General features: G+C 45.9%; 1 protein-coding gene across 6 annotated transcripts in view; it reads left to right on the forward strand.

Annotated features, from left to right (window-relative positions):
• Positions 1–13,078: 13,078 nt before the first annotated feature.
• ERI3 (ERI1 exoribonuclease family member 3) overlaps positions 13,079–22,504 on the forward strand; it is a 130,841-nt gene continuing 121,415 nt past the window's right edge. For 2 of the 6 annotated variants that reach the window (XM_019957621.2, XM_019957625.2), the window contains exons 1-2: positions 13,112–13,468; positions 15,888–15,963. In XM_019957621.2, coding sequence (XP_019813180.2) covers positions 13,334–13,468; positions 15,888–15,963 — 211 coding nt within the window. In that variant the 5' untranslated portion in view covers positions 13,112–13,333. The other 4 variants (XM_019957622.2, XM_070786677.1, XM_019957623.2 and 1 more) reach the window with 4 other exon arrangements.

Raw genomic sequence — 22,504 nt, forward strand, 5'->3', positions numbered from 1 at the left:
CCCGGGGATAACAAGGACTTTCACTTATATGAGCTTTCAAAAAGGCTCTGGTAAGCTCCTGTACACACAGGATCTAGTTGCTGTTTTTTAATTAATTAATTTGGCTGCGTTGGGGCTTAGTTGTGGCACACTGTATCTTCACTGAGGCACATGGACTCTCTAGTTCCTTCCACAGGCTTAGCTGTATGTGGGATCTTAGTTCCCTGACCAGGGACTGAACCCACATCCCCTGTATTGCAAGGTGGATTTTTAACTGCTGGACCACCAGAGGAGTCCCAGGATTTTGTATTTTTAAAAACAATAGCTAGCAGTTATGGGGAGCTCTCTGCTTCTTTCAGGGGCTGTGCTTTATGGGCACTGCCACCTCTGACTTTCACAACAGCCTTGCGACACAGAAAGAATTATTATCCCCAATTTACAGATGAGAAGACTGAAGCTTAGGGAGGTTAAGCCACTTGCCCAAGGTTACCCAGCTAATAAGTAGTGGAGCTGGGCGATGAACCCAGGCAGTCTGACTGCAGAGCCTGCGCTTGTAACTCTTGTCATCACATGCTGCCTCCAATTTTACAAATTGACACAGTCTGGAATTGGGAGGAGGGTTGGGGAAGACTAGGGTTTGTGTATCAGACAGGGAATTGATTTAGAGGTCAGAGACAACTGTTAGGGATAAACAGGCTCATCTCTGGATGGGGCTGCCGGGGAGGTGGGGCCCCAGGGAGCACTCCTGAGACAGGCCTCATTTACCATGTTTATGACAGGTCTGGCAGAGGGCAGCTCACAGAAAACTGCCCCTTCTTAGATGACATGGAACACTTTTGGGCAGGAAAATGTTTTGCTTTTTGTCTTCCTGAGCCCTGCACCCTCTGCATCGGATCCTTTGCTGGGTGTGGAGCACATATTCAATTAACAGCTTCTAAAAGATAGATGCTAAATAAAAGTGAAAGCCACAGCAGCCTTGAACCAGTTTTAATGAAAAGAATGCTCTGTGAGTGGATGCATTGGGGAAGGTGGGAAGTTGGACCAGAAAGATCTCACAAAGACCAGACTACTTCTTGTGTGGTCTGAGGACCAGCATCACTGGGGATCTCATGAGAAATGCAGAATCTGAGGCCTTTCCCAGGACCACAGAATCACAATTTGCATTTAACAAGATCCCCAGGTAATTGCAATGCGAGTACATTAAAGTTGGAGCAGTACCACAACACCAAACTGACTCAGTCACTGTCCTGCTTTAAAGGCTCTCTTCAGTTCAATTCAGTTGCTCAGTCGTGTCTGACTCTTTGCAACCCCATGAACCGCAGCACGCCAGGCCTCCCTGTCTATCACCAACTCCCGGAGGCCACCCAAACCCATGCCCATCGAGTCGGTGATGCCATCCAACCATCTCATCCTCTGGTGTCCCCTTCTCCTCCTGCCCTCAATCTTTCCCAGCATCAGGGTCTTTTCCAATGAGTCAGCTCTCCACATCAGGTGGCCAAAGTATTGGAGTTTCAGCTTCAACATCAGTCCTTCCAATGAACACCTAGGACTGACTTCCTTTAGGATGGACTGGTTGGATCTCCTTGCAGTCCAAGGGACTCTCAAGAGTCTTCTCCAACACCACAGTTCAAAAGCATCAATTCTTCGGCACTCAGCTTTCTTTATAGTCCAAGTCTCACATCCATACATGACCACTGGAAAAACCATAGCCTTGACTAGATGGACGTTTGTGGGCAAAGTAATGTCTCCACTTTTAAATATGCTGTCTATGTTGGTCATAACTTTCCTTCCAAGGAGTAAGCGTCTTTTAACTTCATGGCTGCAATCACCATCTGCAGTGATTTCGAGCCCCGAAAAATAAAGTCTGACACTGTTTCCACTGTTTCCCCATCTATTTGCCATCAAGTGATGGGACCAGATGCCATGATCTTAGTTTTCTGAATGTTGAGCTTTAAGTCAACTTTTTCACTCTCCTCTTTCACTTTCATCAAGAGGCTCTTTCGTTCTTCTTCACTTTCTGCCATCAGGGTAGTGTCATCTGCATATCTGAGGTTATTGATATTTCTCCCGGCAATCTTGATTCTAGCTTGTGCTTCTTCCAGCCCAGTGTTTCTCTTGATGTACTCTGCATATAAGTTTAATAAGCAGGGTGACAATATACAGCCTTGATGTACTCCTTTTCCTATTTGGAAACAGTCTGTTGTTCCATGCCCAGCTCTAACTGTTGCTTTCTGACCTGCATAAAGGTTTCTCAAGAGGCAGGTCAGGTGGTCTGGTATTCCCATCTCTTTCAGAATTTTCCACAGTTTATTGTCCACACAGTCAAAGGCTTTGGCATAGTCAATACAGCAGAAATAGATGTTTTTCTGGAACTCTCTTGCTTTTTCCATGATCCAGGAGATGTTGGCAATTTGATCTCTGGTTCCTCTGCCTTTTCTAAAACCAGCTTGAACATCTGGAAGTTCACAGTTCACGTATTGCTGAAGCCTGGCTTGGAGAATTTTGAGCATTGCTTTACTGGTGTGTGAGATGAGTGCAATTGTGCGTGGTTTGAGCATTCTTTGGCATTGCCTTTCTTTGGGATTGGAATGAAAACTGACCTTTTCCAGTCCTGTGGCCACTGCTGAGTTTTCCAAATTTGCTGGCATATTGAGTGCAGCACTTTCACAGTATCATCTTTCAGGATTTGAAATAGCTCAACTGGAATTCTATCATCTCCACAAGCTTTGTTCATAGCGATGCTTCCTAAGGCCCACTTGACTTCACATTCCAGGATGTCTGGCTCTAGGTGAGTGATCACACCATCATGATTATCTAGGTCATGAAGATCTTTTTTGTACGGTTCTTCTGTGTATTCATTCTTGCCACCTCTTCTTAATATCTTCTGCTTCTGTTAGGTCCCTACCATTTCTGTCCTTTATTGAGCCCATCTTTGCATGAAATGTTCCCTTGGTATCTCTAATTTTCTTGAAGAGATCGCTTGTCTTTCTCATTCTATTGTTTTCCTCTATTTGTTTGCATTGATCACTGAGGAAGACTTTCTTATCTCTCCTTGCTATTCTTTGGAACTCTGCATTCAGATGCATATATCTTTCCTTTTCTCCTTTGGTTTTTGCTTCTCTTCTTTTCACAGCTATTTGTAAGGCCTCCTCAGGCAGCCATTTTGCTTTTTTGCATTTTTACTGCCTTTAAAATCAAATCCAAAGACTTCAAGAAGGGTTCCTTACAAGACTACACATGAGAACTTCCCTGGTGTCCAGTGGTTAAGAACCTGCCTGCCAATGCAAAGGACATGGGTTTGATCCCTGGTCCAGGAACTAAGATTCCACATACCGCAGAGCAACTAAGCCCATGGGCCAGAGCTACTGAGAAATAACAAGAGAAGCCACCGCAGTGAGAAGCCCACACACTGCAACAAAGAGTACTGCTTCCCCCACCCCACCCCACTCTCTGCAACTAGAGAAAGCCTGTAAGCAGCAACAAAAACCCGGTGCAGGCTAAAATAAATTTAAAAAAATAAAAAAGAGAAACTACGCATGAATTTAACTCTTGCCTACTTCAAGCTCCTCTTGTACCACTTGATTTTCCATACTTTCTCCACCTGTAGTCCTTTCTTCCCATCCACACGTGGGCCATTTCTTTGCTTTGAGTCTTTGCTCATGTTATTCCCTTTGCCTGGGTTGCCCTCTTCATTTTTTTCCTCCCTGCCTCCTGGGCCTGGGAAATTTCAGTTCAACTTTTCAGACTTGACTTAAATGTCACGTGCTTGGAGAAACCTTTCCAGCTGTGACTTGTCCCTCATCTTCAGACCACTTGGGGATCTGGAAATACTTGGGGGATCAGGAAATACTTCCTGGAACAGGGCACACTTCTCTGGGAGTTCAGTCATAGAGATGGGAATGGGGAAGGTTTCCCCAGTTATAGAGAACACCACCAGTAAAGTCTCAGAGGCAGAAAAGTACGAAGTTCCTCCATAAGTAATAATCAGCTCCTTTGGCCTGGAAGACAAGGGGAGTTAAGAAGTACTAGGAATTAAGGCTGGAAGCATAGGTTGAAGCCTAAGTGTAGAGGATTTGATGCCAAGTTAAGACCAGGAAGGAGGAGCTATGAAACCACAAGGGGCTGCAGTGTAAGGATAAGGCTTCATTAGCCTGGGAAGGTAAGGGAAGGTGGCAGCTAGTAAAAGGAATTTATTCGCTACATCTTGGGGGAAAATGTAGTGGAATGGGGTCCTGATGGGTTTGGAGCTGATACTTGGCTATATCCAGTGTTGGGGAGTTAGGCAGCAACCCTGAACCCAAATATCTATTTGAATCCATTGTTTTACATTAGGCTGAAAATCCTCTTAGAGCAAAACAAATTTGAACCAAATACTTAACTGGATCAGGTATGCTGCTGCTGCTGCTCCTAAGTCGCTTCAGTTGTGTCTGACTCTGTATGACCCCATAGACGGCAGCCCACCAGGCTCCCCCATCCCTGGGATTCTCCAGGCAAGAACACTGGAGTGGGTTGCCATTTCCTTCTCCAATGCATGAAAGTGAAAAGTGAAAGGGAAGTCGCTCACTTATGTCCAACTCCTAGTGACCCCATGGGCTGCAGCCTACCAGGCTCCTCCGCCCATGGGATTTTCCAGACAAGAGTACTGGAGTGGGGTGCCATTGCCTTCTACGGGATCAGGTATATACCTGTATAAACAGATAACCCAATAGACACTCTATTGCTGGAAAAGCCAGCAGAACTCCAAAGAGAAAACTGATACAGGAGGGGGATTCTGGCAAGTGAGTGCTTCCACAGTAGGACTAAGGGCTGAAGAAGGATGGTGGCTCTGGTTCAGTATGATGGCTTTTATGAAACTCACCCTGTTTTCCTTCCTCTGGTGGTAGTAGGTGTGCAAAATGGGAAGAAAAAGGTCTGGTTAAATAAGTGGGAAGAACTGTCTCTGAAACACTTACGAGCTCAAACTACAGTGCTATGGGGTGTTATGTCCCCCTAGCTGCATGAAATATGGAGGGAGTCAACTTCTTACTTCATGAGAGAGTGCCATGCTCTCACACTGTCATGGTACCATGAGAATTGAATGCATCAAGCAGAAGCATTCCAGGTGCATCCACGGTGCTCTTAGTGACAGGGGCCAGTGCAGCACAGTAGCTTGGATGGCTCCAATGGCACAACTAGAGCTTTTTTTTAAAAGAACATTGCTGTGGCTTGGTGTTTCCACAGAAGTGGGTGAGGGCCTAGAATAAGCAAGACTGGTGACAATGTAAACTTACTGATACTACCACAAGCTGGTGTAGATGGTAGGGAGCATATGCATTGTCACAAGGCAGGCCAGGGAAGAGAGCCACCAGGGGACAGCAGTTTGTGAGTACTTTTGGGAAAAATAGAGGGAGCCTGGTCTAGAGGAGAGAAGAAACTGGCACCACTTTGAAGGGGTCAGGGTGAATGCTGGCATCTGAACAGTGATGGGAGGGTTCCAGCAGGCAACAAGAGAGAGCTGAACTTGAAGATGAGATGCAGACAAGCAAAAAATGGGAGTGCTGGTGGCTGATGACCAACTTCAAGGGAAAACTGATGAAAGAAATTTCACTCACTGAGCAACCTACCTCGTGTTGGTTGGGCACTGTTGAAGGTGCTTTCGTTGCCTTATGTTTATGTAGGTATTCCCTCCATTTTATAGTAAACAACCTTTACTTATATATCAAATAGACACACGTGGAATATAAAAATGATTCAATCACAGTCTTCATCCTTGAGGATCTCAGCATATTGTAGGCAAGAGATACAGAGACAAATCATTTTATTACAGAGTGGTCCTTAGACAAGAATAGAGGCGAGCACAAGATACACTGAAACCACAGAGAGGTCCCCCAAGTCACAGAGTAAGTATCAGAGACAAGGTTCAATTCTTGGACTGTCTGGATCCCAACCTTAGCACCACTCTGTACAGCAATAGCTGTCAGGACCCTTAGTCATAGTCTGAGCTCTGAAGAACAGTAGCTCTTTCTGCTGGCAGGAAACACTTAAGAGCAAAAGGAAGACATGAGGAATTGGGATGTGGCAGGTACAAGTGACCCAGCAACATGTTAGGCCCAGAAGAGGAGATGGTGATGAGGAGAGGAGAGGTTACCAGGTCATGAAGCCCCTCCCCTGGGACAGGATGATTCCAGAGTGTAGAGGTGGCAGTGAGTGGTTCTCCTAGGAACCAATGGGGCAAGCCAGAAAATGAAGGGTTTCAAAAATCAGCTTGGGACCGAGAGGAGGGGCCATATTGGGAATGGCAGTGAGGATGTGAGAATGAAATCAGACAATTCTTGGGCTGGAAGGAAAACCTGCCAAATTTCTAGACTCATCATTTCCTTTTCATTTCTGTAGAGCTCAGTAGGTCCTGACAGGGTGGTCTGCCTTTTGGAAAACAACTCTTTTGCTTTAAAATTTTTGCTTATTCCTAACTTCTGAGCATACATCTGGAAGAGGCCTAAATCTATTTTAGGGGTTCTTTGACTCTGACTAGTAGTTGGACAGCCTAAGCCAACCTTCCACAGTTGGGACAGCACGGTGGGCCCTATCTCAGGGGCATGTGCATCACAGTTCTCTGTGGAACAACCGGCAAGGCAGGGAGAGGTCAGAGGATTAGGGGTGGGAAGGCTAGGACTAGAGAAGGAACAGTGGAGCAGCTTGGGGAAGACAGCCTCCCTGGGCAGGTGGCTCCATTTGATTTCCAATTTAAAGGGGAGGCTTAGATAGCCAAGAAGAAAAAGGCTAATAAGAAAAATATTAAACTGCAGTGTGTGTGTCCCTAGGGACTTCCTGTTGCCATGACTGACCTCCCGGAGAGTGCCATTCGTTCCCGAGCATGGCAGCTTTATAGGCACTTGTAGGCCTGCAAAGAACACCAATTTGCTGCTGCAGTTTGTTTTGATAACTGAAACTTTCAATAAATCTATATTAAAATCAAAGGGAAAATTAACTAGGCCCCGGTGAGGGGCAGAGAGATAAGGGAGCACATTACCACCCTGGCCTCAGCCACCCCACATCCACCTCTTAGTTCAGATTCAGGTCACCAGGGAGATGAATGGCTCAGGCTCCTGGGGAACAGCCCTGGGGAAAGCAGGGCGAAGAAGGCATGGCAGGTCTAGCCCTGACTGCTCTTGGAGTGGAGAAAACTGGGGGTGAGGGGGGCAGGTGACGGGCAAGGAGGTGGTATGGTGGTGATCACAGTGGGAAGAGGAGTTGCCAGAGGGGTGGGGGAGGGGTAAGAATAATAGTAATAGCTGACACATACTCAACTCTATGTAGGATACTGTTCTAAGCATGTTTAATTCTAGTAACAAGTAGAGACTACTATTATCTACACTAGAGAGATGAAGGAACTGAGCCTCAGAGAATACGTGACTTGCCTGAGGTCACAGACAGAGCCAGGTTGCAAACCTGAGCAGGCTCTATCCAATCTCTCACTCCTTATAACTGCACTATGCTATCTCACACAGCTTACAGGGACTGAGAATGGCAGAGCAGTTTTTCTAGTTATCAAATAAGATGGTTTCAGACTCAGTCTGGGTTCTCTTAGCCGTGCCATGTTTGAGGGCTGTCATGCACTGTCCTTGGGTCCTTGAGCCCTTTAACTGATAATTAAGATCCCAACTTTGACTGTCATCTTGCTGTTTTTCCCAGTGGCTTGACAGGGCTGCAGAAGAACCCACGTGACCCTTTTTGGTTCTTGCTCTCAGTGTTCACTTTAGCTCACTTAATCCAGTAGCCAGCTGGTCTACCCATGGTGTATCTGTGCCTGTATTGGACTCAGTTCATCTGTCTCCAACAATTCACTTGCCCCATCTTTCACATCCCACCCTGGGCCTTGGCCACTTGTTTTTTGGACAGCCCAGCTGCCACTACTATCACATCATTTACTAATACATTTGATTGCCTTAGCTTCCTTCAGGAGGAGGATTAGGTTGTGATAGAGCTTCCAGTGTGCCCACTGTGCTGAGACTGCTGCTGCTGCTAAGTTGCTTCAGTCGTGTCTGACTCTGTGTGACCCCATAGACGGCAGCCCACCAGGCTCCCGTCCCTGGGATTCTCCAGGCAAGAACACTGGAGTGGGTTGCCATTTCCTTCTCCAGTGCATGAAAGTGAAAAGTGAAAGTGAAGTCACTCAGTCTTGTCTGACTCTTCACAACCCCATGGACTGTAGCCTACCAGGCTCCTCCATCCATGGGATTTCCCAGGCAAGAGTAGTGGAGTGGGTTGCCATTGCCTTCTTCGTGGTGAGACTGCAATGGCCTATTTTGATCAAGCCAGAGGCTCCTCAAGATTTGTAGTCTCAGAAGAACCACTGTGCTTTGGGGTGTGGGATCTGGTGCCCTCTGTGGCTGTGGCACCCCTTTGACTGTGTGGATCACAACAAATGTGGAAAATTCTTAAAGAGATGGTAATACCAGGCCAGTTGACCTGCCTTCTGAGAAATCTGTATGCAGGTCAAGAAGCAACAGTTAGAACCAGACATGGAACAACAGACTGGTTGCAAATCACGAAAGGAGTGCATCAAGGCTGTATATTGTCATCCTGCTTATTTAACTTACATGCAGAGTACATCATGCGAAATGCCAGGATGGATGAAGCACAAGCTGGAATCAAGATTGCTGGGAGAAATATCAATAATCTCAGATATGCAGATGACACCATGCTTATGGCAGAAAGCAAAGAACTAAAAGTGAAAGTGAAAGAGGGGAGTGAAAAAGTTGGCTTAAAACTCAACATTCAGAAAACTAAGACCATAGCATCCAGTCCCATCACTTCATGGCAAATAGATGGGGAAACAATGGAAACAGTGACAGACTTTATTTCCTTGGGCTTCAAAATCACTGCAGATGGTGACTTTAGCCATGAAATTAAAGAGATGAGAATACCAGACCACCTGACTGCCTCTTGAGAAATCTGTATGCAGGTCAGGAAGCAACAGTTAGAACTGGACATGGAACAACAGACTGGTTCCAAATGGGGAAAGCAGTACGTCAAGGCTGTATATTGTCACCCTGCTTGTTTAACTTATATGCAGAGTACATCATGAGAAACGCTGGGCTGGACGAAGCACAAGCTGGAATCAAGATTGCCGGGAGAAATATCAATAACCTCAGATATGCAGATGACACCACCCTAACGGCAGAAAGAAAAGAAGAACTGAAGAGCATCTTGATGAAAGTGAAAGAGAGGAGTGAAAAAATTGGCTTAAAGCTCAACATTCAGAAAACTAAGATCACGGCATCCAGTCCCATCACTTCATGGGAAATAGACGGGGAAACAGTGGAAACAGTGACAGACTTTTCAATTCAATTCAGTCACTCAGTTGTGTCCGACTCTTTGCAACCCCTTGAACTGCAGCACGTCAGGCCTCCCTGTCCATCACCAACTCCCGGAGTTCACTCAAACTCACGTCCATCGATTTGGTGATGCCATCCAGCCATCTCATCCTCTGTCGTCCCCTTCTCCTCCTGTCCCCAATCCCTCTCAGCATCAGAGTCTTTTCCAATGAGTCAACTCTTCGCATGAGGTGGCCAAAGTACTGGAGTTTCAGCTTTAGCATCATTCCTTGCACAGAACACCGAGGACTGATCTCCTTTATAATGGACTGGTTGGATCTCCTTGCAGTCCAAGGGACTCTCAAGAGTCTTCTTCAACACTACACTTCAAAAGCATCCGTTCTTCGGCACTCAGCTTTCTTCACAGTCCAACTCTCATATCCATACATGACTACTGGAAAAACCATGGCCTTGACTAGATGGACCTTTGTTGGCAAAGTAACGTCTCTGCTTTTGAATATGTTATCTAGGTTGGTCATAACTTTCCTTCTAAGGAGTAAGCATCTTTTAATTTCATGGCTGCAATCACCATCTGCAGTGATTTTGGAGCCCCCAAAAATAAAGTCTTGGGGGGCTCCAAAATCACTGCAGATGATGACTGCAGCCATGAAATTAAAAGACGCTTGCTCCTTGGAAAAGTTATGACCAACCTAGACAGCATATTCAAAAGCAGAGACATTACTTTGCCAACAAACGTCCATCTAGTGAAAGCTGTGGTTTTTCCAGTACTCATGTATGGATGTGAGAACTGGACTATAAAGAAAGCTGAACGCTGAAGAATTGATGCTTTTGAACTGTGGTGCTGGAGAAGACTCTTGGGAGTCCCTTGAACTGCAAGGAGATCCAACCAGTCCGTCCTAAAGGAGATCAGTCCTGGGCGTTCATTGGAAGGACTGATGTTGAAGCTGGAACTCCAGTACTTTGGCCACCTGATAAGAAGAGCTGACTCACTGGAAAAGACCCTGATGCTGGGAAAGATTGAGTGCAGGAGGAGAAGGGGACGACAGAGGATGAGGTGGTTGGATGGCATCACAGACGTGATGGATATGAGTTTGAGTTGGCTCGGGGAGATGGTGATGGACAGGGAAGTCTGGCGTGCTGCAGTCCATGGGGTCGCAATGAGTCAGACACGACTGAGTGACTCAACTGAACTGTGGCTGCTTGAGTGGTGGAGTAATACAACCTTCCTTTCCTGTCTGAGAAGTGATGGTTTTACATGGTCTGTAGGACAAAACGACTGACTAGTTGTGCTTTCTTTCAACCTTTGGTCATATTTATATTTTCTTTCCCCCCTTGCTTGCCTCAATTCCATTCTCCCCTGACTCTTGCAGTCCTGGATTTCTACTTCCCAGTGAAATCTTACAACATAAGCCTTGCTTCAGGCTCTGTTTTCTAGGGAACTACAACACAGCCAAGGTGGAGTAGTGGTAAAGAATCCATCTGCCAATGCTGGAGACACAAGAGACATGGGTTTGAGCTCTGGGTTGGGAAGATCCCCTGGAGCAGGAAATGGCAACTCACTCCAGTATTTTTGCCTGGAAAATTCCATGGGCAGAAGAGCTTGACAGGCTACAGTCCATGGGGTTGGGTTGTAATGAGTTGGACATTACTGAGGGTGTGTGCATGTGCACATGCACACACACACACACACACACACACACACACACACACAACTCAGCCAAAGGCTTGAGGGAGCCAAATGTTAGCTTAGGCAACAGTATAAGGCACCAAGTTTACTTAAACTATCCTATTATTTGGGTGCATTTTGCCTGGTCCATGTCCAAAAAAAGCTTACAATTTGGCGAGGCCCTGGAAGTTATCCAGATGCGCTCTAGAGCACCAAGGTGGAAAGAACACATTTTGGGGCAGTCGAGGGGATCATGGAAGTCTCCATGGAGAATCCTGGGGCTGGGCACTAAGGACAATCTCCAATCCTCATACAGTATGTTTACTTCATTCTTACAGCCAAGAAGGCTGGCTATGACCTATTCTCAGACTAGACTTAGGATATAACAAAGCCAGAGGCAAGAGAGGCCATACTAGGGCCTCTTACTGGTCTAATTTTATTTATCTATTTAACTATTTGTTTATTGTCTGCTCTTCCTCTCCCTCTTCTTCCCTAATATAAAAGCTCCTTGAGGATACAGATTTTGTGTGACTTACTCACCAATGAATACTCAGCAAAAGAAACAGTGCCTGACACTTATCAGAGGCACTGTATAATAAAACATGTTGACTGGTCTAATCAACTGGGATTAACATCTAGATAACATTAATGAGAGGAAAGTGAAAGTTGCTCCGTCGTGTCCTACTCTTTGCAACCCCATGAGCTATAGCGTCCATGGAATTCTCCAGGCCAGAATATTGGGTATACTGGGAGTGGGTAGCCTTTTCCTTCTCTATGAGATCTTCCCAACCCAGGGATTGAACCCAGGTCTCCTGTGTTGCAGGTGGATTCTTTACCAGCTGAGCCACCAGAGAAGCCTTTAATGGGAGGAGGAAGACCCAGTTCCAGCTCCAAAAATCAGGGGATAGGTAGATGTACTTCCACTTTACTGACCTTGGGTTAGGAGACACAGGTCTCTGCTGATACTTATTTCCTGATTTATTCACAAACATTTAGTGTATGCCTGCTTTATGTCTGGAACTGTGCTGGGTATTACTTCACAGCATAAACAATACGCAAATAATGCCTATGTTAAAGGAGTTTACAGCCCTGGGGGAGAGACAAGAAAAAAACAGACAATTATAAAACCATGCCATAAATTCTGTAGGTGCAGAGCAGAATCGCCTAATCCACCATGTGGGATTAAGGTAGGCATTCCCTGATATGGGGATTACCAGGTTTTCCCAGCTCAGGTGGAAACCATATTATGTTAAGGTCAGATCTCATGGAGGTTGTAAGGCCCAGAAATGACATCATTTTCTTAAGTGAATATATTCAGATGGCAGACAGAGGGCTTGGTGACTGAAATTGGGCTCAGAAGACGGTTCCTGGTTGAGTGGGAGGCTGTCAAAGCCATCAGTGGCTTGGCCAAGGCTGGGATTCCACAGCTCAGAACCTGGTACTCTTGAATTCCCAGAGAGGCATAACCAAGATGAAGAAATACATCTCTGGCTTTGGCCAGAGTTTCTTGCAGTTGACTGAAGTAATTGACTGTGGAAATTCTCTGTAGCTGAGGCCAGAATCCCTTTAACTCTTAAGTTCCCTGCAGAGCTGATCTGACCAACTCAGGTCCCTCTTCCTTGGGAAGGCCCTTCAGAAATCTAACCATTTTCTTCTCCGCCTTAAATCCCCCTCCTCTCAGGTCTTCCCCATGCTCACATCAGAGAGGTAATGATAATAATGACTTGTTGAATGAACGACTCATGAGGTGATATCTAAGTACAACATGTCACCTTATGAACCTATACTCACCTCATGAGCATATTGGATGGTGGGAAAATGGAAGTGGGTTACCTGGGTCGTTCTAGGCCTCAAAAAGTTCCGTTTTTTTAAAAAATTTCTTTCACAGCTCTGAAATGAGGCCCCTTCACTTTCTTCTAAATACGTGCAATATCAAAACTACAAGTCCCACAAGGCCTGCCTAAGGGAGTCACCATCTTGGCACACCTTAGCGCGCATGTCGGCGGGAGAGCTAGCCTTCGGGGAGAAGAAGCCCCGCCCTCCTGCAGCCCATTGGTCGGAGGAGCCGGCGGCGGGCTCAGCGGTTGGCCACCGCGCCCGCCCGTCCGCCGCGTCGGCCGGGGTCAGAGTGCGCGGAGGTGAGTCGGTGTGTTGTGGACTCGTGGTGCTGGCTGCCGCTGTTGAGGCGGCCGGGAACGGGCGGTGGGGAGCGGGCGGAGCTGGCCCTGCCTCTGCCTGGCCGGCGCCGCAGTCGGCGCGGGCCGCGCCCGCCGCCGTAAACTGTCCTGAGCTTCTGCTCAGGCCGAGGGAGACGTCGGGGCCTGCACCTGGAGGGAGCCTGCCGCGCTGGCCCCGAGGAGGGGGCGTTGCCATGGCGACAGCCTCTCCCGCTGCTGACGGGGGGCGGGGGCGGCCCTGGGAAGGAGGGCTGGTCTCCTGGCCCCCTGCTCCTCCGCTTACAATCCCTTGGACTTGGATGGGCCCGAGTTGGGGGCAACATCCCGGGGTGGGTGATGCGGCGAGGCCCCCCAGATTGGGCCCTGGTAATGCATGCGGGGTGAGGGTCGCGGCGCGCAGTTTGGGCAGCCTGGGGTGCTGGCCCATGTGCTCACCCTGGATGCATATGGTCTACTGAAAAACGTTCAGGCAGAGAGGGAGAGGGACAGGGCTTTGCAGGACAGGCTGAGTGAGGTGATTAAGCATGCTGACTTCTTACCTGGGGTTCCTTAGGAGAAAAAGAGGTTTGATCAAATAGGATAGAAAACTAACAAGGAGGTGGTAGATAGAACATCCCCTTTACCCCCTCTCCGACACACATACGCGCAGACACGCTAGGTTAGCAGTTTACGTCTTTGCAAATCTGTATCCGTGGTAGTAGTTATGGTGGAAAGAGTGAATAAAGGGCCTAACTTGGCTAGCTTCCTGTTTGCTTTTCCTGCAAATGCTCCAGCAACAGGTGTTTTCTTAAAAAGTCATGAACTTGGATTGGGGCTTGACTGCAAAGTCTTGCAAAATATAACTGCGTCTTGTTGACTTGAAAAATGCTGAACATGGCTCCTCGCTTGAATTCTGTCCTTAGGGCTGGATTTTGCAAACTGGTACTACCCATCATTGCCTCTGCTATAGGTTTCTGGTATTAGTTCTTGTCAGACATTTTATCAGCCTTCCAGCTGAAGGGCAAAAAAACAGGAATCCCATTGGCTAAAGACTGTACACTGTTTGAACTATAGTAGGTTGTGATTGGCTGAATGATTTTTGATTGTAGAGTTTCTACCAGAAATTGGCTTCATCAAATTCTGCTTTATTTGGACTTTATCATACACAGCATGCCTTGTTTTGGTGGGTTCATGCCTGGAGCTTAAGTATATTATACCTGAATTCCCTACCATTTAAAAGCCAATTTATAAACAGGGACTTGGAGTGTGACTCCACTAATGTGTGTGTCTGTGATCTTGGTTAGAAACCCACTTGGCTGCCTCTCCTTAGAGAGGTGGGGGTTGGGGGAAGGTAGCTGCCGGGAAGTGATTGATAAGGTTTCCTTTATGGATTCTGTGGTGCTTCACTGGAGCTCAGAGCACTTTGGCAACTTAAGCACTCCAAATTAAAAGCTCATTAACTATTCCTGCCCAAAGATCCTGTAAATAATCGGCTAGCTAGGTCACAGAGCTTGGCTGAGAGCTCTCCTTGCAACTTGAAATTTCCAAATAAAAGTGCTTTTATTCCCTTTCATTTTGAAAAGTGTTTTCTTTGTGGTGGGGTAAGTTGGCGAGTGGCATTTTCCTAGGGGATCTAAGTAGAATAAAGTGTTAAATGTGTAGAGTGGTAGACAGGAGTAGATTGGTTCCAAACCTAGGTGTTTGTTTGTGCAAGTGTGTTGCTTGCTGGCTTACAAGGGCACCTCTCCAATTTCTAGTCTTTTGGAAGATGTGATTAGTAAAAGGTGTAAGATTTATGTGCTATGAAGAGAAAGTATGGAAGATCTGGATTAAGTGATAAATATGATAGGTATCCATTGATGATTTGACTTGGGATTTGGTTACCTTGACTTAGAACTTGAGGCAGACCTGCATGTATTCTGCAAGTGTTACCTGCTCTTTGTGGCCCATTTGCGATACAGGCTGTGGTTTTGCGGCAGTCAGTGCTTGCTCCAGTCCCTGCTTCAGTTTCTGAGTTATGAATATTGTCAGCTGTTATCAGTGTCCCCTCCTTGACTAGACTAGGATTCTGGATTATCCAGAGAGCCACCGCTTCATGGCCATTTTTCTCAGTCCAGGCTCAGATATTTTAAATATTTAGTGTCTCTAGGAGATAAACCTTCTTTGGAAGAAAAATATGCCACTGGAGAAAATGAAATTCATCATTCCAAAAATATATATGTTGACCATTGAAAAATGCAAGAGTTAAGGAGACCAACTCCCCACACAGTTGAAAAATCTGCTTATAACTTTTGACTTCTCCAAATTTAACTACTGATAGCTTTGACTGGAAGCCTTACTGATAACATAAGCAGTTGATTAACACATATTTTGTTTGTTATATGTATATATATTTGCATTTAACACATTCATGACATCTTATTTTTTTGTTAAAATTTTTGGCATGTCTAGGCTGCTTGGCTTATCTGCAAGTTTTTAAATATTGTCAGGCATCTTCAAAAAAGTGTCCAGTATATTTATTGAAAAACACCCTAACATAGGAAGTAGGCCCACACAGTTCAAACCTCTGTTGTTCAGAGGTCAACTGTAGCTTCTGAAAACTCTGTACTGGTACTGTGCTTCTACATAGATAACTGTTATCCCAAAGTAGTTTGAGTTTAGGAGTTTGAAGTATACTGTGGTCTCAAGTTGTTTCAAACAGCAGCCCCCTGGGGATATGATCATTTATATTGAAATAGACTTGTTGCAGAGATGTGTATTTATCCACAGCATTGGGGCTTTCCAGCTCTCACTGAACCTTCAGCATCCCCAGCGGCCAGTCTTGGCATCTTCGAAGTAAGGAGAGGTGAGAAATCTTATTGCATGGTCACGTTTCGGCTTGATGTCTTCCTGATGAGTATTTGGGCTTGGGGGGAAGGGAGTGGGGACTGGTGCACACTTTTACTTTTCTGTAGTTTTTTCTGACAAAATACCATATGCTGAAAGATGACTGAAACTTATGCAAAGTTTATGAACTGGTGAGAGTTGGAGGTGGGGTATCCAGGCTTTCAAGTTCTGCCGTGATTTCTTTGTGGACATTGCACAAACACCTACTTGAAGTTCAGGAATGTTGAATAGAGCTGGAATAATTCTTTGTCCTAAGAAATACACATCTTAAGACATTAGGAAGGATCATCTTTATTTGTTTTTTTATAAATGCATTTTACCAAGGCCTTTGAGATGTTGGTTTAATTTGGGTTGTGGATCACCTCTGGGTAGATGGTTAGTTCCAGCCTATTTCCATTTTATGAGGATTTTTGGGGCTGGCTAAAAAGTTATACTCTGTTGATTGATATCCAGGATTCAGAGGCTGTTTGTTGAATAACTGAGGTCCAGGCATTTTGCTTGGTGTTGGGCTTGTGAACAAGACAACTGGTATCTCTGTCCCTAAAGAGCCTACATGGGAGAGACAGATAGTAAAGAAGCAGTTACGAGACCTCAGAGGGCTGTAACAGGGTAAGTATATGTGCTCTGAGAGGACTTAGAGGAGCTTCAACCCAGACTGGTGGATTCAGGGAAGGCTTTACAGAGGAAGTAACCTACTCAGCTAGAATGAAGATGTGAAGAATTAAGCGTAAAGGTCAGAGCTTTCTTGAGTTTGAGAAGCTGAAGTTCAGTGTGATCGAAACACACAGAACTCAGTGGGCAGGGAATAGGAGAATATGGTAAGAAATGAAGGAGAGGTAAGCAGAAGCCAGGACCTTATCAACTCTTAGGATTAAGTAGTGGGTAGGAAAGAAAGATTAGGTCAGCAAACTTTCTGTATAGGACCAGGTAGTAAATAGTTAGCCTTTATGGGTCCATGTCACAGTGGTTTACTCTGTTGCTATAGCACAAAAGCAGCCATAGTATGAAAATGAATGAGCATGGCTGTGTTCCAGTAAAACTTTCTAAAAACAGGTGGCAGCTGGATTTGGCCTGTGAACCAACCACTAGATCAGACCATCATAAAAGTAGTGAGAAGCCATTGAAAAGTTTTAAGCAGCAGCCTAATACTACATTTGTGTTTTGGAAAGTTTGCTTTGATTTCAATGTTCAATGTTAAGAATAGATTGGGATAGGCAGAGAGACCAGTAAGGAGGCTGTGGCAGTTACATATGGGTGACATTTTATATTTTTGCTACTGAGGCAATGTTTTGAGAACTAAAGATTGAGTACACCTGAATCTTTGCATCGATGTGTATGCTGTCCTCTTTATTAATTTTCGGATTATCTACTTGAGCTTAAAGGATATCTACCTGAGAAATTGTTGGCAATACCAGCTATTTCACAGACTAGAAAAGATGGGTGGGAAGGACAGGTTGGTGTGGAATGCATGAGAAGTTTTGGGAAACTTTTCTATTGAAAAAAGTGGGAAATGTAGCCTGGGAGAGATTTTAGTCTTTGGTCTCATAGCTTAATGTCAATTACTTTGAACTTTCTGAACTGTATACACAGAGGGGGATCCATGTTCCTAAGCTTCCCAGGATATTGTCTTATTCTTTACATGTCCTACTCAGTCTCTCCTTTGTTTGCTTGTAGGAAACCGGTGACCTTTCTCTGGTTTTTTTGAGAATGTCTCCTAGTTGAGTATGACGGTATGTGTCAGGTAAAGGGACCAAATAAAGTATTTGTTGAGTGTCTGATGAATTGTCTTCCTCCTCCTACAAGCTCTGGTGTGCATTGCTGGGGGGAAGCCTGTAGGTTTCTGATAGCAGTGCTTATGTGACTTTGGGCAAGTGACTGACTTCTTTAAGTTTAGCTTTCATGTCTGTAAAATGGAAGGTTGGTTAAGGATTTGATGAGATGTAAAACTCCTAGCACGGTGTCCTTAACTTTTGTTATTAATAGTATTTTACACAGTTTTTTAAAAAAGCAGCTAGCAATCGGGTGACTTGGCCTTTGGCTTAGTACATTTGGGGTCCTCACAATTGTCATCATGGCCATGTAATGAAAATGCAGCCCCTGGTGGAGGCAGCCAGCAGACAGGAGTAAATTATAATTAAGGCAAGACGCTGCTTTTCACAATGAAAAATTTTCAGACAATAGGAGTCCCATGCAGAATTCCAGAACTTTTCTTTGGGGTGGCCCGTTAGCCCCAACACCATCAGTGAAGTGAACTGGGTGAGCAGCTACCTGAGAGAAATTCATCAAAGTGTGACCAGTCATTTCTCCCAGTCTGTCAGGGCCATTTATTAGTGTTGCCACCCTTGTGGCCCTTCGTCTTTGTAAAGTGCTTCTTGAATGTTTTTTTTTTTTTTAATTACTTTTCACCACCCCTCTGGGAAGTGGGTCAGGTGGTCAGCATTATTGTCCTTGCTACACAAGTGAGGAAACTGAGGCCCAGGATGGTTGAGTGTGCTATCAGCTGGAGAGGTTGCCTCCCGATGAAATTGTGTGAGTTTATTGCTGTGATTTCTCTTCCTTTGAGTAAGAGGTGTACAGTTGATGCAGAACCGTGGTCTGCTGCATGCCTTGTCCACATCTGCTCGTCTTGATCTGTGTCCGTTTATTCGCTTGGTCCTGTTGGGTTTTAATTGATGACTGCTAGGAACAGGCCTGCTGGGAAGCAGATTCCCTTTGGGCCATTGTTTTTAGACCAGCCCCCTTTGGGGACATTCTTGGGGGAGCCTTGGGTGACGAGAGATTGCTTTGATATGTTCAAAATTGTGCCTCGTGCCCCACAGCTACAGGTAAAATCAAAAGGCAGATAATTTATGGGAGTGTCAGAGCTGGCCGCTGGCACCTCAGGAGGCCATTAGTATGCCTGTTCAGACCCTCTGTGTCCTTGCCATTGATTCCTCTTTGCATGAGCTTGACTTGGGAAGCTGTAGATCTGTGGGTAGTGATTGGATGTGACAGTCCAAACACCGGTCCCTAAATTAATCCTTTTAATAGTATTCCTGCACCAAGGCAGTGCTGGCTCACTCTCTCTAACTGGGGAGGACAGAATTGGTGGGGGGTGGAGGGGCAGGAAGAAGAGAGAAAGAAAAGAAGCTTTTCCTGGTTCTTAGGCCCTGCTCTGTTCTGACATGTTCCAGTTCCAGAGCAGATAACATCGTAAGTCGTTCAAATGTTGCCTCCCACTTACTTTGTGCCTGGCCCTGTGCTGAGAGTACAGAAATGAATAAAACATGGTCCTTGCCCTTAAGGATCTAGGTCTAGTTCAGTGTTCCTCACACTTTGTAGAACTCATATACTTCTTAGATGGAGAAAAACTATGCTTTACTTTAATGCTACTTGGAATTTTAAAATGGTTTCAATGGTCCAACTTAAGTACTTTTTACACACACATATGTAACATATACCCCTACACCTATCTTCTAGTATTCTCACCTGATGAAACTCCCTGAAAGTTCTCATCTCCCTGAAAATGACTGGTAAGAGGAGAATCAGGTAACTAAAATCTTACAGTATAGTGAGATGAAAGTTAGGAAGTAGGAATAAACTGTGCTGCTGGATCTTTTAAGCAATCAACTTTCTGATGAGGTGTCAGCGAAAGTTACTAAAAGGGGGAGATTTGAGCTGGGTTTTGAAGAAGGAGCAGTAATTTGCCTGATGAAAATGGAAGTACATTTCAAAACAGAGGGAGCAGCAATTGCCAAGGCACAGATTTGTAAAAGGAAACGTCACATTAAGGGGCCTGAGCACGAGCTGGTTGTCACCGTGCTTCCTGCCAGTTTCTTTGCTCTGTGAGATGGGCAGATTTGCTCCTGTGGAACTGGGTTGAGGAGAGGTTTTGAGCTCGTTGTGCTGCAGTTGTTCTAATCCAAGACAGTGCTTCCTGTTTCCGCTTCTGTACCCAGGGCTGCAATTTGTTTTTCTTCTTAGAAACAAATCTGGGTGATTTGGACAGACTTAATTATTGCTTATGGTTGAGTTTCTTTTAGTTAAAGTCATATCTTAGCTCAGAAGAAAAACTACAGTTGATAGGCATTGTTAGCCCCATGGCTGATGGGAGAATCAGCCAAGTGGAGACTGTGGGCCCTCAAATGTAGGAGAGGAGAACAGAGCCCTGAAGAGCTGAGTGCATCTCAGCCTTAGTGTTCTCGTGTGTGAAATGGGAATGCTGTTACCTATTTTGCTTGATGGTTGGGGGGCTTAAATGAGATGAAATATGCAGATTAACCACTGTAGTGCCTGGCTTATAGTAGATTTTCAGAAAATAGTAGTTTCCTTTTCTCTTTCTCCTGTGTTAACAATAATTCCCTTTAACTGAGATCGTACTATTGTGTAAAGCACTTTGTACATATTATATGATCTAATTTAATCTTTATGAGATAGGCATTATTGTTGTAGCTATTATTACAAAGAACATGTGGTGGAGTTGGGATTTGAACCAGTGTTTGTCGCATACCAGCATTTTTAACAGCTACTTGTTTCTATTCCAGTTCTCCATCTTGGAAGCAGAGAAGTAGCCAGTTCTGGGAACCTCCCATCTGGGGTCAGATACTGTTCTACGAGTGTGGGAGGAGCTTAAAGGGATGAGGATACCATACCATACCCTGCCCTTTCTCCATTTCTATTCTGTTTATGGTGTGTTAGGAAATGAGCCTTTGCCCCCTTTTCTGTGCCACGGGGCACAGCTGACATGCAGGTCTTTGCAAAGAGAGGTTTCTCAGCTTTGGCCCCTTCGAGGAGTTGGCCCAAGTCACTGGATGTGGCTGAGGGTTAGCAAACAGCAGGCAAATCACAAACAGGCACTTCTTTTTTCTATGCTGTCTTGAGTGGCTGAGATGGGCTAATTGAAGGGGAGAGGGAGCCTCCTATGGCTCGTGATGTTGCCGTCAGAGTTTTGTGTTCCTGAAGGTCTTTAGCGACTTTAGCTCTGATGATAGTTTGGGTTTAGCAGCTGCTTCCGATGTTGGACAGATTCTCCCTAGCCTTGTCGTGGAGCTGAAGTAGCTAAAGCTCCAGGCCAGGAGGGTGGTGGGTTGTACAGAGGAGGAGGGTGTTTTGTTTGAGATGAGGACCCAGCTTTAGAGTTCCTGCTTCCATTCTGCTTTGGGGCCATCAGGAAGTCATGTAGAGGTTCCAGGCTTTTGTAGGTCTGTCAAGCTTTGTTGCACCTTTAGCAGACTAGGCCGAGCCCTCAGGCTTCTGGCCTCCACTGTGAGACTGCAGAAGAGCTGAGGGGACAAGTGCTGGGGCCTGCTGCTTGTGTTGGGGCAGTGGCCGGAGGCTCTGAGCTGGGAGTTGGGAGTCCCAGCTTCTCTTCTTACCCTTACTTGCTCTGTGAACCTTGGACTGTTCTTTTCTCTTTCTGGGGCTCATTTTCCCTGACTGACTGGACTGTGTCTCCTCTTAGGTTTTCTTGCACCTTTGACAGTCTGTGATTTTCACAGAAAGTGCTCCAGCAGTAAGAATGCATTCATTAGACTGAACATTATGACTCTCGAAGGCATGCGGTTTATTTATATTTTTCCCAGGTTATTTTTAGCTACTTGAGGCAGGGCCTGTGACTGATGAGTTGCAGACAGGTGTTACTGTGTTCTTGAGGATGCCTCTGTGGCTCAGGTGCCTGAGTACTTGTGCTGCTGCAGGTCAGATTGGGGCAGGGACTTGCCCTGAAACTCGGTGCTGGGCATGCTGCAGCTGTCCCACGTGCTTCCAGTCACCTGGGCCCAGAACCTGCCTCAGTGCCCTGGGGTTTCTCTGGAATGCACCTCTGCCTCCCAGTCTGGCTCCCCCACCCCACCCACCAACGTGTGGCTTGTAGAATCTTAATTCCCTGACCAGGGATTGAACCCAGGCCCACAGCAGTGAAAGCCCTAAGTGCTAACCACTGGACCACCAGGGAACTCCCCAGTCTGGCTTTTTATGGAATGGGTTGAGTTCAGGGATGGTACAAACCCATACCCTCCCCAGAGATATCCCAAGTGGATGGGGAGGTGGGGTGGGAGTGGACCCCATATTTCATGATGGGCTTCTCTTCTTTTCTCTCCCCCAGGCTCCCCTGGCCTGCATGTGGATATTAAAGGATGGCCCCCTCCTTTCGCCCTTCCTTCCCCCTCCAGTAATGGAAGGCTATAAAATGTCTATTTACCCAAGACACCAGAATGACTCCTCTGTGGTTCCACTAATCTGGTGATTTGGTGCTTCTCTGGTCTCTCAGGTAAATACGGATCGAGGCTTTTTATAAAGGCATATTATTTCCCTCATTAAATGTGTGTTTTGGCACATGCGTTATTTACCTGACCGACAGTAATGGCTGCAGAGGAGCCATTGTGTCTGTTGTGTAAATACTCTACCCAGAGACGGTCCTCCAGGGGCTGTGGCGCGGGCCTGCGCCTCCGAATCGGGCTGTTTTCCCCTCCCCTGCCCCACCGGGAGGCTGGTCCCTTTATTTTGAGGAGAGAGAATCATTC

This window comes from Bos indicus, chromosome 3 (assembly GCF_029378745.1).
Source record: "Bos indicus isolate NIAB-ARS_2022 breed Sahiwal x Tharparkar chromosome 3, NIAB-ARS_B.indTharparkar_mat_pri_1.0, whole genome shotgun sequence".
NCBI lineage: Eukaryota > Metazoa > Chordata > Mammalia > Artiodactyla > Bovidae > Bos > Bos indicus.